At 40.2% G+C, this 18,583-nt stretch overlaps 1 protein-coding gene across 1 annotated transcript in view; it reads right to left on the reverse strand.

Moving 5' to 3' along the window:
* The window catches only part of LOC121095490 (BEN domain-containing protein 5), a 964,914-nt gene that overhangs the window by 195,638 nt on the left and 750,693 nt on the right, over window positions 1–18,583 (reverse strand). Inside the window, exon 8 of the mRNA XM_040610380.1 lies at window positions 6,788–6,902. Coding sequence (XP_040466314.1) covers window positions 6,788–6,902 — 115 coding nt within the window. The remainder of the gene's footprint in view (window positions 1–6,787; window positions 6,903–18,583) is intronic.

An 18,583-nucleotide genomic window follows, 5' to 3' on the forward strand; every position in this document is an offset into this window, starting at 1 on the left:
AACAGGTTGTCAAAAGACACTGAAGCATTGGAAAGCCGCCTTGAATTTCCAATTTTGAAATTGGTAGTTGCCACCAGTCTAGCTGGGGGTCAGTAACGCACTCGGCACCTATGGCCTGCCCCTCCTGTAGTCCTGGCTATGAAGGGGAACCTCATTTACCTCCACATGAATGACATACCGCCAGCTGATACTAGACGTGATCTAGGCACACGTCTCTCAGACACATGCCAGACACTCACTGGCCTCAATAACATTCAATCTAAATTAAGACAACAAACAAGATGCAAAAGGGGGCACTGCAAAGTCCATGCAGCTCTTCTTCAGCAGGCTGAAGTGGTGGTGCTTCCTGCACTGGGGCAGGGGCTGAACAGCCTCTGGCCAGAGGAGAATGAGCTCACCAACGCTTACCATCTGAGGGCAAACTGAACAAGTACTAGGAAGACAAATCCACCGCGCATTACCAAGCAGACAGAAATCCCATGAGTTCAGGAAATGTCTGAAATGAAAAATCACTGGAAGCTGGGAAAGTACATGGGCAAAAGCATATTATGAGCATCTTCTGCTCTTACAAGGAGTGGCCCTGTCCACTGCTGCATTAGCGGATACTGGGCTGACGCAGTATGTCTGTTGTCACAGACTAAGATGTATAGCCTCTGCTTTGGCCAGTTGCAAGGGGGAGGGCAGGGGGGGGATAGGAAATTCACAGCAAGGAACAAACCTCCATTTCATGGGATTGAAAAATCCCTGTTTTTCAATAATAAGAAATAGCACTATATTTTCAGGGGATGTAACATACTTTTCCTGACTCGGTGTATTTTTAGAGTACAATTCTCTCTCAATCACATCCCTTCTTCCCTCGGGTTAATGTACAACGGACATTCTTGTCATTCAGGCAAAAATCCCACTAAAGGAAGACGAGAAGCGGCATGTGCTGTAAGTTTTGAAGGAGATGAGAAATTTCACACTATCCTGATATCTTCTGGGTAACTGCTTATTTTATGATGACTAATAGGCAATTACTATGGTAATACTGCAATACAACATGTGTGAGTTTTGGGAATGAGAAATTATAGGTAACTACTTTGGACTCATTTCTATGGTAACAAAAAAGTAATTGTCATTAAATACCAGTTATATTGCGGCTGTACCTGGTAATTATAGATTTTTTTTATGACCAGCAACATAAATAAATCCAATAAATTTATTCAAAAGGTCCATGATTGTTTACTTATACGTTGTTATATAGAATACACAATGACAAAGGCCTAATTAGGAAAAATAAACTCCATCGAGAGCTTCATCTTGTCATCTGAGATGGATACCCTGTTTTTCAATTCAAGGCAATGTATGAATTTCACATGTATTAAGTGTGGAAAAACCCAAACCTTCCCCACCAGAAAAATAATCAAGAGATGTTATGCAAGTGACATTGTGCACACATGTAGCCATGTCTCACAACTGGACAAGTGATAGTAAGAACCTACAAAACATATCCAGTCACTATGAATGTACACATACACCTATGTATGCAGCTATAAGTATATCACCCAAAGTGATACCACTGAAGACCAAAATCAGCACTCTTCAGTGTTACAACATATGGGTCTGATTTAAAGCTAATACAATTTGGATAAGGTCCACAAATACCTTCACTGTCAAAAGAGCCCCATAAATTACCCATGAATGCGAATGTTGAACTTTTAACTATTTCTAGTGTCACAGAAATGAAGTCCTCAATGCTCTATTCAGGATAAATCTGAAATATTTCACCTGGCCTAAAGCCAAATTTCCTGTTTGTATTTCAGACTCTTCAAAAGGAATCTTTTTCAAAAAGCCTGTTTTTAAACAAATCATGCCATTAACAAACAAAAACAAGAGTAGATTGTCTTTTATAAATTGCTGATATCAATAATATAAAATGTTTCTCAAGCCTTCCCAGGTCCCTTCTTTCACTTGAAACAATTTTCCAAATTCAACTTGCTTCCACAAACCATTTCAGTCTTCAAAAAACTAGATTTCTGGGGCAAAAGTCCAAAATATTTCATGCCAACACAGCTTTCATTATGACCCCTGACACTGTTTATGGTGAATTTGGCTTTCCAGTCTGGATAGGACTGGCCTCCTTTCCATCCAAAACATTGCTTTGTTAACCCCTCACACAAGCAAGCAGTAAAGACTGTGCTGACTTTGAAAACATTGTACTTGACAGTGAAACAAGAAAGGATTAGAATCAGTGTGTGCCCTCGTCTCCCCACTCACACAAATTCTTGCAGTCTCTACAATCAAGCAAGAAGGGTATTGTAATGATGACAATTCAGAACTTTTCAGCTAATTCATGGCTTTAATTTACTGAAGGCTGGTACTGTCAGGGCCAACCAACTGAACGCAACACAGAAACAGAAAGGAATGGGAAACCTTTCTGGGTTACGCAACAAAGCCTTTAGACAACGGTCAGGATATTTTAACTGCCTTGTCATGGCATGTCTGGGATACCTCAGTGAAGAGGTGCCCAGACTAAGAAACACATCCCTTTTGGTACCAGTACAGGGTTTCATCTCCAGAAGGTGAGGCTGACAAATTGGAACTAATCTAAGATGGTGTGGTACAGTCATATTGCCTGCAGGGACACATTTCAGCATTCAGCTGCAGAATGCCAGCTTAAGAACAAGTTCTCGATAAAGGAAAGTTCAGGCCAAGCCTGGGGATGCATGACTTTTAAATCAAGAACACGTTTTTTTTCTTAGCTAACCCCACCTCCCTGGGGATGGCAATAGGTTCAGAAGATGATAATTCTATACTGCAAACAGAGAGCAAAGTCAAGAAATCTTTCTTCCCTAGTTCTCCTTTATTTCTTAAAACTGTTTCACAGTTTAATCCATCAGAGAGGGTGAGATTAATGTTATGGAGAAACTTACAAATATTTTTATTTTTTGCCGCATTCTTTCAGAAAGCTAAAGATCAAGTCATGCACCATCTCCAGCAAAATGGGTCTTTCAATTCAGGTGAGAGCTGAGGACAAGTTACCAGCCAGAATAGAGGGCAAATTATGCTGAAGACTCACTGTTTTAGGTAGGTCAACCCATGACATCTTCCTGGGCAATTGAACTAACCAGCCCATGTGGCATAACATTTTCTATACAGTGTAACTGCAAAGCCAGTTACACTTAGAAGAACAGTAATATCAGCCTTTAAAGACTTCAAGAAAGGGATGAGGCCCGCCTTCCTTGACCACAGTAAACAGCATTTACCCTTCATTATCCTGTATGTTAGAAAGAGCTGCGTATACTCATGTGGCAAGAAAAGGACTATGGAGGGGTTTTTTCACTGAAGAAAGAACACAGTGAAGCAGTCATCTTCACAGAAGGGTAATGATGCTGGCAAACCAGCAAACAATGCTAGCACCACAAGCAGAAGCAATCCAAATTAGCCATTCAGTACTTTGGCTTGCAGGTGAATTTGCACTCTGGGGGCTCCAGTTGTCTGCACCTAGCCCTTCTGACACTTGAAACCAGCAACTCTTGATCTATTGAAGTGTGGTTTGCCCATGATTTTTCATTTCTCTACTTTTTTTCAGAAAGAAACAGGTGAAAGCATAAGTTAAATTTTCTGATTTCTAAACAGTCAGTCAGAAACGTCACTAGAAACTAAGTCTAGTAGAGGTAATTTCACCAACTCTTGGTTTATGTACATAAGTAATAATAGCTAATAAGAGAGAACTGCACTGGTACGCTTTCTATTAAAAGATTTATGCTCTTAACTTTACAATAAAATCACAACTCTTGTCCATTTATTTTTTTAAAAAAATACTTTAAAAAACTGTGTATAGACCTTCTAAACAGTCTAAATTAGAGGGGATGCTTAACCACCCCTTCAAGTCACATAAGGCATTTTGTCTTTCCATTCCAATGAGTTCACAAATACTTCTCAAACCCTTGCATATGCTTGAATAAATCGGTAAAGTTTATCACCCTGTTTCCATGCATCCTGATACACTAGGCATTGGCTTTCCTTTTTGTCATCATTTCTTTTAGAGCCACTTCAATGTACACACAACATATAAGCAACCTTCCTCACAGATGTGTCTGTGCTGTGCACCGTTGTGCTTTATAGCTGTGATATTAAACTCACTTGTTGCTGGTTATGAACATTTCACCTCAAGAAAGTCCCTTTAGAGTCACAACCCATTCAATCCATTCTCTTGAGAATGAGCAACAGTTTATAGATAACAGACAATTCTTCGCAATTTTGTTGCAGATTTGGCTTAAACTTCTAAACCTCAGGTTCACAAGGACTCTGAACAAAGGAAGAAGGATATTGCAGAAGAGCACAGGACCTACACCCTCAGTGAAAACCCTGCATCCTCAAAAATGGCAATGAAGAAAATTCCATCAGACAACCGTTACCATATCATCCTGGGTAAATGAGTGGTTAGTTCCTGTTTCGATCACAGGAGAACTAGTATATTCCATTCCTTCTATGAGAACTGCTGACATACTCCGGCTTTTAATGGTGCCCCACTGCGCTTGGGATTTCAGAGAACAGCGAAGTGCATCCGACAGTGTACTTTGCCAATTGTACAAAGCTGTGTACTGGTGGGGTAAAAAAAAAATAATAAAAAAAAAAATCTCTCTTACTGGCAGGAGATCAATTTACAAACTCAAGCATGAGGTTTAATTACCCATTTCATTATCTTAGCTTGCATAGCTCTGAATGTGAACCTTCAATGAACCAAAGAAATAGTCACCAGCTGCTGCTTGGAGAAAGAGGGAGATAACAGGAAGTAGAAGTTCAAATGCCTAAAACTGCTCTTGCTGCATATGGCACCATAGGCCTTGTTTGCAAAAGCAGGGGGATTGCCCCCAGCCAGTAGATCTGTGTTATATGATGCTATGTGGAAGACTTCTGAAATTCCTGTTTACGTGCTAATCTGAACAAAAACCAAAAGAGATGAAACAGACTTATCTAGCCAATCACAGATAAGCCTGAGAGTTAAATTTTCAAATACTAGCAACTGATCCTTAGAGATTTTTTTTAAAATTCATCCAGTAAATTCAAGCAAATAAATTGTGATGTACTTGTGGATTTTGTATTAGCAGGAAATAAAGTGTTTGCTGTAAATTATTCACTCAGCACTAGTTAACTACAATGCTGGCACATTACTAGGCTTTTTAATATTCTTCTCAAGATAATAGGTAGCATTTTGCTTATTACCCTCATTTTTAAGTTATTAGTTACATTAGGCCATTTGTAAATAAAGTGAAAATTGCAAGAAAATCAAATGCTTTTCCAACTACCTCATTAAAAGTCTCTTTAGCTCAGGAGGGTTGAAAATTCTGCATATCATGAAAAGCTAAAACAATAGTATACCATCAGGCTCAGCAATTCCAAACAAATTCACATGCCCTTTCACAATACCTGGGTTCCCAAAAGACTTTTCAACTTATGAGCTAAATGCCTATCTGTAAAGCCGCATGCCTCTGAAAAAGTATAAATAATAGTGCAGGAGAAAAACCTACAGGGCAAGCAAATTTATGGGAGAACACAAAAGCTACTTAATTGCAACTGGAGTTGCCTACGTGCGGGGCACCTGTATCAGAGTAAAGCAATGTAGTATCAGATTCTAGAGCCAATTTTAGGGCTTTATTCCTGCAAGGTGACATAACCATTATGATAAACTCCTAGTGCTGTCAGACACCACTACTGCAGTATCACTCTTTGGGTTTGGGTTTGCATTTGCCAAGAGTTGAGGGAGTACCAGTATAGCTAGAAGGAGACCGCATGTCCTGGGAAGTTTCACTTATAAAACATGTATATAAGCACTGTTTACAAATCACCCACACAAGTCACTGCTATTTCAGTTTAGTAAGTAGTAAAGCACAGGAAGGCTAAGAAGCACATATTAAAACAAAGAACAGCCAGCAGCACCATTTTCTGCAACTTTTAGCTTTCTCCTGCGTGGCCTCCTCCTCATCCACACAATAACCCAGTCTTATTCTGTTTAGCAATGACATACCTAATTAGATCAAAGCCCAGGGTAGCCTGGCTAGAGAGTGTATTGTGTTATTTAGTCTTGCGCTGTAAGCAAAACCTCATACAGTACATCACATTTCTCAGGGGCTTCTCCAGACAACTATGTGGTACATATAATTGCCCCCACAAACAAATCATCAGCTAATCAACTGCTTTTCATTATCACCTCCAGCAGCACATTTATTTTGTAAATAAATGCATTAAGAGCAAACAATTATAGGGAAAACAAAAGATTATCTGAATATGTTCTCAACAGAGGAGGTGGTAAAGTAGTAATTCAAATACCAAAATGAAGCAAAATTAGCATAGGGTGGAATGATTATCCCATTCCATGTATCCCTGTCTATTACGGTACAATAATAGACTGAAATCTGTGACTTTAATGGATGATCTGGGTAGTTGAAGGGAATGTGATTGACTGGCACATTTACACAGAGGCTGATGAGTAGCATAATGAATGCATTTGTAAAACACAGCTAAGGTCTAACTCTAAACTGACTTGAACTCCCACACCTAGAGCAGGCTTGCACAGCAGATACTCTGCTGTCTTGGAGAGTTGCTCTTTACCTCCCAAAGCAAGAAAATTTGCTATTGAGCCCCCTTCCTTGATGGGAACTTCAAGGGAGCATACGGCCACGTAAGAACCTCCAGTTTAAGAGGAATTAATTGAAACAAGCCATATAAGATTCAGTGACAAACCAGTGCAGGGTGTATAAGGGAGACATAACAATACAGAGATTCATGCTCCACACCATACCTGTAGTTTCCTAGGTATACTCCATCAGGATTGAGCATGGGTGCAATCTTGAAGACCAGGTGGTCTCTCAGGACTTTTGCAATAGGATGCTGGCTCACAAGGAAATCAATTATACCTGAGAAAAATGAAAGAAGAGTTTGAAGAGGGGGGGAGTTTATGACATCACTGATTTCCAAATATCTATCTGAAATTTCACACATAGAAGATTGGAATGATCATTCTTGGTTCCTGGCACTGTTCCTGCTTTCAACAGAACAAACCACTTGCAATCACATGGCACCTGCCACCTTCTAAGAACTCCAGGAATAAGAACTTTGAGGATAAATACATTAGTCCATCCTCATAACACCAGTACAATATGTCAACATTATCAGACACAGTCAGGTTTCCACAGAGGGAGAAGTTACTGCTCATCAGCTGAGCCACAATAACATTTATCCTCCTAAGTGGTGAAATGAAGTAAAACCTACTAGTTTAAGCCTAGCACCTTACATACCCAGCACGCATACATGGGCACTCGCTGCAGCTCAGCTCATGAGTGGCAATTTGTTGAGCTGAGACACCTCAGATTTGTTTGAGCATATGCCCAGACATATCCTTAACAGATGAACACAGAATTCAGATCATTTGCATGTATAAAGAAATGTACAATATCTCACTAAATATGGGAGAGTTACAGAAACCCTGTACCAGGCACAGGGAAATTGGTGGATTGATAGACTGGAATTTATAAGGTCAGATTCTTCACTCACTTTGCACCCATAGAAACCAGGAGTAGCTCCACCTCATCAGTGAAGCTCATTTAATGTGGAACCAAGGCAAATGACAGGGGAACTGAATCCTAAATGCCCTTCCTTTGGGCACAGTCACAGCACCAGACCCTGCAGAAGCTCCCGCCTCTGGGCCTTGTGCTTAGGGAGCGACTAAACATCTCCTTGCTCCAAGGCTGGTGCTGGGGCAGGAGTCAGGCAGTCTGGCAGTTAAATTCATTGCTTATTCCTCCACTGAGTTGATACTGACAGAACTAGCTTCCAGGGAATGAATGTCGAGATAAATTGAGTTCCTGTGTAATCTTAGGACACCCACAGATAGGTCATGACAATTTGCTATTTATTGTAAGGTCCATCCTGTGAAGCAGGAACCATTTACTGAATTTCCCCAGAATAAATCAATGACTACGCTCTAGTAACAGGATAAAATAAAGCAGAGAAAAATTAAGGCCAATCATCAGTAAAATTTCCCTAATGGCGAACTCTATTAGACTGTGGATTTGTCTCTCCAGGGGAAAAGTGGAATCCCATCATCAGAAACATTTAACGCTGGACAGGGCAAAGCCCTAGGGAATAGATATAACAAGCAACAATTCAGCATCGGAGAGATAGCATAGGCTAACTAGCTGACTTCAAAAAAGCTGAATTTAGACTTGATTTTTTGTGATCCAATCAAAACCTGTAAAAACAAACAAACAAAAATCCGAGTACAGGCCAGGTTAAACACACTTGTTTATCACTTAGCTGAAACATTCACTGAAGACAGTACAGAATGTTAGATTTTGGTACAACTCCTTGATTTAGCTTATTTCACAAGGCCCATTTTGTATTTCAAATACTAACAAATCTGAACCTGTGCTGCTGTTGGAATGATTTCTAATTTGCTGAGGCACATGGGGAAAAATGAGTCTTCTGAAACGTCTAAAATGATCAAGGTATAGTTGACTCTAAACATCAGCAATTTTTTCACCTATTAGTGACTAAATCTGAAGAAGAGAAAGTCCCTTTCAGGAACCAGGTCCTCCACTTGAGAAGAGACAGCCTGAATTTCTGAAGCAAATTAGCATATACATAATTATATTGCTCAGGAAATGTTTCTGCAATTACCTCCTCCCAGTGAAGGAAACCAAACATCGATCTGCTTTTTGGTTGGTGGTGTGTCTTTTGTTCATTATACAACAGCAAGAACACAAAGAAATGACAGGGACACAGTTGGATCCTGAATAACCAGGTTTCCTAACTGTATGCAAACATGAAAGGCTTAGCTATGTTAAACTGCTGCTCTAACTGTTTTCTGGCAGTGTCTAAAACATAATCCACAGTATGCACACCTGGAGGGCTCAAAACTACTTAAAGGGATACAATCCCAGGCTTAGTTCCCTGGCTTCTTGAGACAGCAGGCTGATTTTAGTTTTAACAAGCTTGTAACTAGACTCAAAACATCATTTCAGTTAATGTTTTCTAAAATACTTGGAAGGGTTAACTATTCAAAAATCAGTATGTCTGGAACATACTTTATCCAAGGTTGGGTATGAGCTTTCAAGGCAGCCACAATAAAGCTGTGTAAATATGGCATTGTGTACATGATCATCACTTCACCAAAGGCTTTGGTGGAACAGTTTTGACATGAGATCTGGCAGCGCACCAAACACGTACTTGTGACGGCTCTTCACGTAGCAGAGAGGACCACAAATACCTCAAGGATAACATGACTGCTTTTCATTCCAGAGGTAACACAAGAGCCCAAACTCTCAAAGCTTTGCTCTGGCTGTAGCTGTGCCAGGGAAGGGGCTGGTCAAGGTTCTGCTCATTTTGCTCCTGTTATTAATGCAGCTTCACTCAACAGAGCTTGGCAAAGGCATCTTGGCATCTAGAAGATACAGTTTTCAGCTCCACACAGGGAATTATTATTCCCTAACTAATAACGTGCTGTGATGTGGAAGGCTGCATGTAAAGGTGTAACGGGTGAGCCTCTGCTCTGAATGATTCACTGTGGCACAAGACACACCAGACTAAAGGGAAGAGACTGACCTTGCACACCCAGCATCTTGGTGGCAAACGAGACCCAGAATTTCCTGAAGTATCACCATCTATTAGGGGGTAGCGCAGCCAGGTTTACCCAATCCAAAGAGATTTAATTATTTTCTTATTTAGGAGACAGTTAATTAAATCTGAAGAAGTCTTACCCCATGATAGAAATACAAAGAGGGAGTTAAAGATAACGGACTCACAGAAGTCTAACCTGAAAGTAAAGGCAGATCTAAGGAACACAAGAGAAGCATTAGATGAAAGCATACATCTATGTATACTAACGTCACCATAAAATTATTGTAAACATCTGAATAATCAATACAATTAGCAAATAGCTTTGTCTTTCAGAGGAACCCAATAGTCTCTGGATCAATAATGTTTAAAGCAAAAAGACAGATATCAGACTATTAAAAAAATACCATTGCAGAGAACTTGGTTCTCCTGTTAATAAATCAATACAAACTACATTTTACAGCTTCTATAATCAGCAAGAGACATATCAGTGTATCTCATTAGGCCAGGGTTAAGAATTTGGCAGCAACCAAAGCCCATTTAATATCATTTACTTCAAGGCAGACATGGCAATACAACAGATGCCCTAATTTATTTGTTGATCTTTGTATTAAAATAACAGTTTGCTGGTAAACAGGAAGGGTAATGATGCCAGTCACCCTTGTTAGTGGCTAATAATTGCTTAATTTGTCCACTAATTGACCTGTGCTACTGTTGAAGCACTGGATCATGTTGCAGGGCATGAAGTAAACAAGGCCACTGTAATGTTACTTTAGAGAATGACTTCTGGAAATAGAACTACTTATTGCTATAAATTTTCTCTTCACAGATGAGCAGATTAATTGGTCTGCCAATTAGTCTGCTATTAAAGAAAAAAAGGGCTGCCCGCAGATTGGCTGGATCTTCGAACCACAGCCCCAGTTTGGGTCAAATGAAATAATCCAATCTGAATCAGTCACATCAGCTCTGAAAAATAAGACAAGCATTATTTAAAAACAAATCTCTTGGCTGGAGATCAAGGAAAATAGCCCAAGAACTAAGTATTAGCTCTTCAAGTGACTTGAAAATAAAATGGAGAACATGATGGAGTGGGTCTACTGAGGCACATTACAGTGTGGAAAAGTTCTCCAATTAAAAGAAGAAAAACAATATAGATTATTTTTGTATCAAGCTTACTAGAAAGTAATTAAAATCATTATTTTTCAAATAATAACATGCAATTATAGATGCTGCCTGGAACCAGAACAGCTCAGAAATCAGCATTCAGCCATGACATAAGAGGCTTATCTGTAGTCCACTAAAAATGAACCAAAGTCTAAAGACTACGTTAACTTCAAGGAGCTTTTCATAGTTGTGAGGGAAAGGAAAGAAAGAATTGAAAACAAGGAAAAGGGGAAACAATACTGACAACTGCGTGTCATTGGATACACAGTCACAATGGCTCCAAAAGTTTTAGCAGTTTTTTAACAGTCTTTCTTGGTAAACACAGCTTCACTGAAACTGTGCTAAATCAGGACTCAATCTCTTTTACTCTGAGTCACTTTTTTATCATTGTTCTTTCTTAAGGCTAAACTAATTTTCTCAAATTTATCTTGCCTTCTGCAGCTCATTATCTCTTACCTACTCCAACACCAGATCCTGTGGCATCTCTCTGCCCACCCTAATCCAGCTCAAATTATCTACTGGTGCTTCACAAACGAGTCAATGGTTCCCTCTCCTATAACACATCAAAGAAATCTCTGCTCACACAATTTCCACTGTTCTGTCTGGATGTTTCCTTAATCAACTGCCTTAAAGTCTGTTTAAACTTCCTGTGGTCTCTAACATGACCTTTCCACATTTGCTCCCTCCAAAGAAAAGCCCATCTTATCTCCTGTTTCTCTATTACCCCATCCTTTTACTCAGTTTGACAATATGTTTAATTGTATAACTGTATAATACATTTGCCCTGCTCCTATTACTGCAAATCTAATCACCACAGATCTTAATGCAATATGGCAACTGTTAATGCAAACATATCCTGGACTGTGTCTAGGATATGACTAGAAAGGAGCGATTTATATTTTCAGACCAATTTCCTAACACTGCATAGCTGCTGGTATCCTGCAGTCATCTCACATAGCCTGCAGGTTAAAGAGAATGTAACAATTAGGCTCTAACAACAATTGAATATATTTATTGTAAAGTAAATACAAGGGAGTCCTGAGTGCTTATGCTTATACAAATCTATTGAAATGTTCTGTTAAAGGAAACCGAAACCAATGTGAAAGACACAATACTTAAGAGTTTTGTGGAGAATAGGAAAACAAAAATGTGGGGTTGGGCTTTTTGGAGAGGATTTTTTAATATGTTGGAAAAAAAAAAAAAGATGACAGTTTATTGTAGCTGCTTGGCCCTACCTCCACAGACAAATACAGCACAAGCAGTAAACAGCAGCAAGACATTGCTGTGCCACCATTTGTCTGTGATGGAGCTCTCCTTCAGCAAAGGGGCCCTTGTCTGTTCAGCCTTTGCCCTTTCTCATGGGACTTCAGAAAAAAAAAACAAACAAACCAACACCCCAAACACTACACAACAAAACAAAGCATGAAAAAGACAGATGAACACTCTTCCCTGTCCCCGTGTGGTGGGAAAGGTGACACACTCATGCTGAACCCTACCCAGGACAGATCACAGCAATTCTGTGCCAGCATGGTCTGTACAGAACGTTCATCCTGTGCTTTCAGTGCAGCCCCCAGCACAGGCCAATAGACAGAAATGATCCAGTAACGTCTTGGCCTGAAGTGTTTCCAATATTCAACACAACAGCAAGGGAAAAAAAAAAAAAAAAAAAGGTATGTGAATGGTGATAAACGAGCAGAGCTGACTCACAGCAGGGTTATTGACATGATCTAACATCATGCTGTCACTGAAATTATCCCTACAAAAGTTCATCACATAGAGTAATCCATAAGCACAAGATCATTGCAGATGCTGACTTTGCTCCTTCTCACAGGGCTGCTCCTCCTCTTAACATGTAAAAACAGATTGCCAAACTCAACTGTTGGGTTTGTGGGGTACTTTTACACTATTTAGAAACACATTTTTTGGGGGGGACGGGATGGAGACAGATGGACACACAAGGGTGCACAGTAATTTTAATATCAATACAGAAGAAATGTATAGATTTGGAATGTTCTGTAAATTGGTTTCCTTATCTTTCCAAAGGTCTCTTTGGAATCCATGGGAAAAACAAAGCTTATTTCATTAAAATTGCAAAAATAATATGGGTGGGTGATGAAGGAGCACTGCAAAACTGAAACAGGCACCTAGTTACGGTGTTAGACAAGTGAAAATTTCTTGCCTGAAGTCTATCAGTCGGTGGTGTCCAGCTGTCAAACATGATGTATGTCCACATGCATATGCCTCTCTTTAAGCAGTTACTGCAATTAATGAGAGTGGGGAAGATCCAGAACATTGGCTTTTTTTCATTAACTCCCTCTCTGGCCATCCTCAGTACGCACAAGTGCAAGGGAATTACTTACACTCTCAGAGGGATGCAGTACCATGCAGAAAACCTTAGTGAGTATTCATCAGATCCTACTTTTCACATCAGCCTCTGCTATTCCCATTTCCTCTATGCTGATGCTCAAATTTCATCTAGCCTTCCTCCAGAGTAGGCTCAGAGGGAGCCTGCACAGGCCTATGAGTTCCACATAATGAAAAACAAGTTCTTAGAAAATGCAGAGAAGTTAACAATTTTTCCCAGTGGTTCCCATGGACAGGAAGCTCTCAAGGGAGACAATAGCGAAACAACACAATCACCCATGGCAAAGCACGCAGGAGCCAACCAAGGCAGGTGAGGCTGTTAAGAGAAGGATGTGGTAGGTGAACCAGATACATTCCTAGTTATGGTTCATCTAAAGCGTCCAGAAAGAGGAGGGCTGATTGATTCTTCTGGAACACCAAGCCTTTTGATTGCAGAACAGTTTGTCCCCAACTAGACAAGTAAATGTTTCAGTGCTAAAGAAGATCTTGTTGCTTGAGTATGGTTGGTTAAAAGCACCCCAAAAAGTCTTTAGGACCCGGTGGTCATTTCAGGGATGTTTGTTTTTTTTTAAAAAAAAATCTGTAATCCGTTGCTATTGTAAACAAAAAAAACCCAACAAACAAAAGACAAAAAACCCCACAAACCAAAACCAACAACCAAAAAAAAAAACCCACAAAAAAACCCCCAAAACAAAACAAAAAAACCAGCAAAACACACACGCCAAAACCCAACACAAAAACCCCAAAAAGCAATAGTTAAGTCCCTGGTGGATTGTACACATGGGCCCACTTCACCTATTTTTATAGAAAAGTTTCACATTTAACTTTAAGGATTCAGCTGTGATAACCTAGTTTATTAGGAGCACATCAAGCTATATTATGGCTTATTTGTTCTTTTATTTACCATTTACTCTCTCATCTATTCTCTGCTGTAACTCTATGTCTCTTCAAAACACAGGATTAAAAGCAAGGGAAATCTCAAATAATGGGATAAAATGAATGTGCAGGAAATGAATGGGTGAATTAGATTACAGCAGATGAAACAGTGGTCTCAAATGCAAAATGCAGGGAGTTTATTTAATTTGTTACTCTTTTAAAATGAAAATATGCTCACTGACTTGAATTAGTAATTTTCCTGTTTCAAGATATGTTAGACCATTACAGCTAGGCCTGTTTCCAGAGCAGTGAAATAAATGGAAAACAGCCAGTCTCCCAGGGAACGCACTAGCTCACTGCATTTTGCCAGCCCAGTGAAACAGTGCTAATGTCAGCTCCAGAGAAAACCGTACTGCTGCTGTAGGGGCTGCATGCAAAGGAATTGATAATTACTAGTGACAAATACTTAAAATGGCAGAGAAAGGCACTATGGATTTTAACTCAAGTTTTAATGTACGTGGTAAGCACAGACAGCAATTGATTTAAAGAACATTTAAAAAATTATTGTTCCTGACCTCTCCCTCCCTCTCTTCTCCAGTTGGCATAGGGGTTCTAGAAATAGTTATTCTGACATTCAGTGTAGCTGAAACACAAAACCATGTGAAGGAAGCAAGAGGTGGGAACAGCAGTCCAGAGCTTCCCAAACAGGTTCTGCCAATGTAAGAGAGAAAGACTGCTCTGTCAGTCACTGACCTGAATCAGTGCATCCTAGCCCCTCACCTCCACCCCTCCAGGTTTCTCAGATATATTCTTTTGCATGTAATGATGTAACTGAGGGGACTGAAGGCTCTGCTGGAGGACCACAAATGTGTGGCAGGCCTCTCTAAACAGATCAGCAGATCATCATTTGTGTGGACAGCAAGTGGCAGTTGCATTACTGCATTAGAGCTCTATAATTAAATAAGACTCCGGACAGTTTCATACCCTAACATTTCAACTGCTTTCCAGAACACCCAATAAAGTTATAAAAATCCTGTTGTACGGATACAGGAGACATTTCTGCCATTACAGCCCTATATTACATTAAGATTGCAAATTCCATGAAGATTTGGGAATATTTGGGCATAGTAAAGCATTCTAGGACTACTGCGTAGTAAGATGAACCATATGATGCCACTAGGCAGACCTTCTTGCCCATTTTAATGTGTCTATCGATTAAGAATGGATGGGACAGACTGGGATGGAAAACACCTTGCAAATTTTTACCTTATGTGGATATTCATTGTTTTCACACAAAGGAGGTACACTTATACCATTTACCTTACATGTGGAGTAATTATCCAACTCTTTTTACAAGATTTCTGAATTGTAAACCATACAGACATTGCCTCAAAACCCCAAAGAGTTCCAGACCATGGTGCTCCAGATGTGTTTCAAGCAGGCAGTCTATGCAGAGAAATGGATATGACTGGAATAGTCAGCCACAAATCAACACTCTAGAAGTAGAATCAATTCAGTGCAAGAAGTTGGTAAGTGATGAGTGTTGGGATTTCCTATGTATTTTTATGAGCTATGACCCTTTCCTCAGGATTCACATCTGCTTTGGAGAATATGTGACTGCTGGTGCTGGGCTGGAGCACAACATTCTGATTCAGTACTGAAAAGTTATAGATATATGTTGCCAGTAAAATATAATTAAAGTTGGCATTCCCAGCAACTAGGATGCAGGACCAGGAGCCAGAATGCCTGATCTTGGTCTCTAGCACTGCTGATTTTTGGCAAGTTGCTACCAGTCTGCTATTTTAGTATGTTCAATTTGAGATAGCAATGGCCAGATTTGCAGGGCAGCAAAGCTAACATCTTTGAGGCCAAAACCAGCAGATGGATTTTTCAAACAAACTCATAAAGCTCAGTGGTGTTGACTGCATTCAGGAATGTGGCAAGTGACAACAAAAAGGGTTTGCTAGGTGTTGAACAAATTCTGAAACTTTTGTATTCTTACCCAGCTGCCACTAAGAGATCTGTGCCACTGACAGTCCGTTCTCTCCCCACTCAGCCTTAAAGTTGAAGATTTCCTACAAACCAGCCCTATAGAGGTAAAAATGGAAAGGCTTTTAGTAACAGAGACAACCAGTATTGCTGGTCACTACAGAAACAGAGGCTTGAGTACTCTTAGTTTTGCTGTTTTTTCTTCCAAACAAAATCGAGGAGCGTTCCACAAACCACAGGCAGTGCTCAGCACCTCAAAGGATCACCTGGGGAGGGTAAAATATGGTATTCGAAATTTTCCTGTTAAAATTGTCAATCAAAAAAAGAGAAAATCAAGTATTTTGTGAGGGCAAGTCTAGTTCCTCCTTGAGAGTTATCCAGGTACTTTACTTTAGCCAACGCCTGGTCCAGCCTGAAAAAAATAACATTATTAAACAGACCTTAGCAGATTATGAGCCAACAAGGATTGTCTCATTACAAAAGACTGCCTAGGTCATAGTTACGTAACGTCATTCTGATAAAAGTCTCTTGTAGCACACCTCAAGATTTGCTCTGATACTTTGACAATTTAACAGCTGGAGACCCCAAGGAACCTAGCAGTTTGACCCTTTCTCACATTGTTGGAACCAGCAATTTATGGCCTCTGGACTAATTTTAATGCCATCGATTTGGATTGTGGGTCTTTTCAGACTTTAGAAAAAGACATAAAACAATGAGAAAAGCTAGATTCTCAACATCTTCAAACCTGGGGGTTCATGGCAGCTGCTTGAACACTTGATCAGAGAAGCAGTAGGGTGTTAGTGGCACCATCCACCTTATCCTACTGCAGCTCTGAGTGCACAGACTTGTATGCTCTCTCCAGCAACACTTGGTACTCACTGTGAGTCTAGGTGGTACATCAGGTTAATCTCTGCCATTATTTCATGGTATCTGGCTCTCCTGTTCCCTACGGCAATAGGATCCCCACTAGCTTCAAAAAATTAGACGAATGTAGGGTAGTAGAATGAGGCCAAGGCTGGGTTTGTCTAGTAAAAAGCACAAGATTGAAAAGAGGGTAGCAAACTGCCTCCTGACCTCTGTAGTGATGAGCCCATATCTCAGCCACTTAATAACCCTGATGGCTGACATAGCTTGCTTAACTACAAACTAATCTTCCCCAGGCCCAGAGGGCAGTCATACAGTTCTCCAGTAGAACTGGCACAACAGCAAAGACCTGTGGAATTGACTTGAAAGAACCTGTCAGACTGTGACAGAGGGGACATAGCAGCAGCAGTGTACAGCTGCTGCAGGACTGCCTTAAGGGTTCCTAAATTCAGTGCTTAGCACAGACCGAGTGGGTGCCTTTGTTGGTTGGCTTTGTTTTCTTTAATTTTCCTAATATGTCGTAAGGAGATCGGAGTTCTCTTTGCATCAAAATGAGCCTACCAATACCCCCTAGACTGTATCTCTTTTCCTCCTGGGAAGAAAAAAAAAAAAAAATGTTCCTGGAGAAATACTGCAGGGATCAGATGATCTAGCTTTATTAATGAATTACTTGGTATTTATCAGAATCATTCTAAAGATCTTGCTTCAGAAGATGATGTATTTGGTCATTGTTATTCAAAGTCTGTCCTTCCCGCAACTGTGAGTCCTCCAGACAGCTCTAAAAACATTTGCTGGATTATGGCCCTCAATTTTTACAGAATTAACTAATGTTAAATAGAGCTAAGATTTAAGCCTTAGAATTGAACAGAAATGTATGGGAGATCCCACCTTCCCTGATAAGCAAGACAAGAGGGCTGCAGCCCAAAATAGTGGCCTGATTGCAAAGGGGGAAAAATAGACACAGGAGTAGAAAAATCCTGAATGCATGAACCAGAGTTAAGCAGGCATGCACCTTGACAGAATATAAGTCAGGCATCCTTGCATTGTTTCCTGATATCCTTCTCGACTTCCAAGACATCAGTCTTTTCACCATAGCCCTAAAGGGGAGTTTCAGCTGTACACTGATGGCTCACACGGCATTAGCAAAGAGGTAAAAAACTAGAAGCAAAGTCACATCATTCTCCACCTTTCAATTTAGAGCTATAGGGGTCTTGCAGGGAAAAAAGCAACTAGATGATTACATTATTGCTGCTCCATCCAGGACCAGGCTGAGCTCCCCAGAGTCTAGAAGATGACTGTTCTCTTCCCCTCCATGACAACTGGATATGTGGAGGTCAGAGACCCTTCCAAAGCCAGGAAGGAGACTGCACCACAAGTGCAGTTTCCAAAGTTGACTGCACCAGGGAAAAGATTCCCAGTAGCACTCAGTGATAAAAATAAACTTTTATGGACCCAGGGAAGACTAAGCAGACTTTGTTCTACTTGGGAAGCCAGTAAAGGCTGCTAGATTACAAGGAGAAGTCAAAGATGATGACACTTTTCCTTTCAAGCCTTTTGTTGAATTGTTCCATCAGGACTTTGAGCACTTCTTATGTCCAGAGTTACCTTTTCACAACCTGGCAGCACTGCCTTCCTCTGGGGACCAGGAACATTTGGGTTTTCAGTGTTCTTAGTTTAACACAGATGGGCAATGGGAATGGAGGGAAGGACTAGTTTTATCTAACAC

Source organism: Falco naumanni, chromosome 11, assembly GCF_017639655.2.
Source record: "Falco naumanni isolate bFalNau1 chromosome 11, bFalNau1.pat, whole genome shotgun sequence".
Taxonomy (NCBI): Eukaryota; Metazoa; Chordata; class Aves; order Falconiformes; family Falconidae; genus Falco; species Falco naumanni.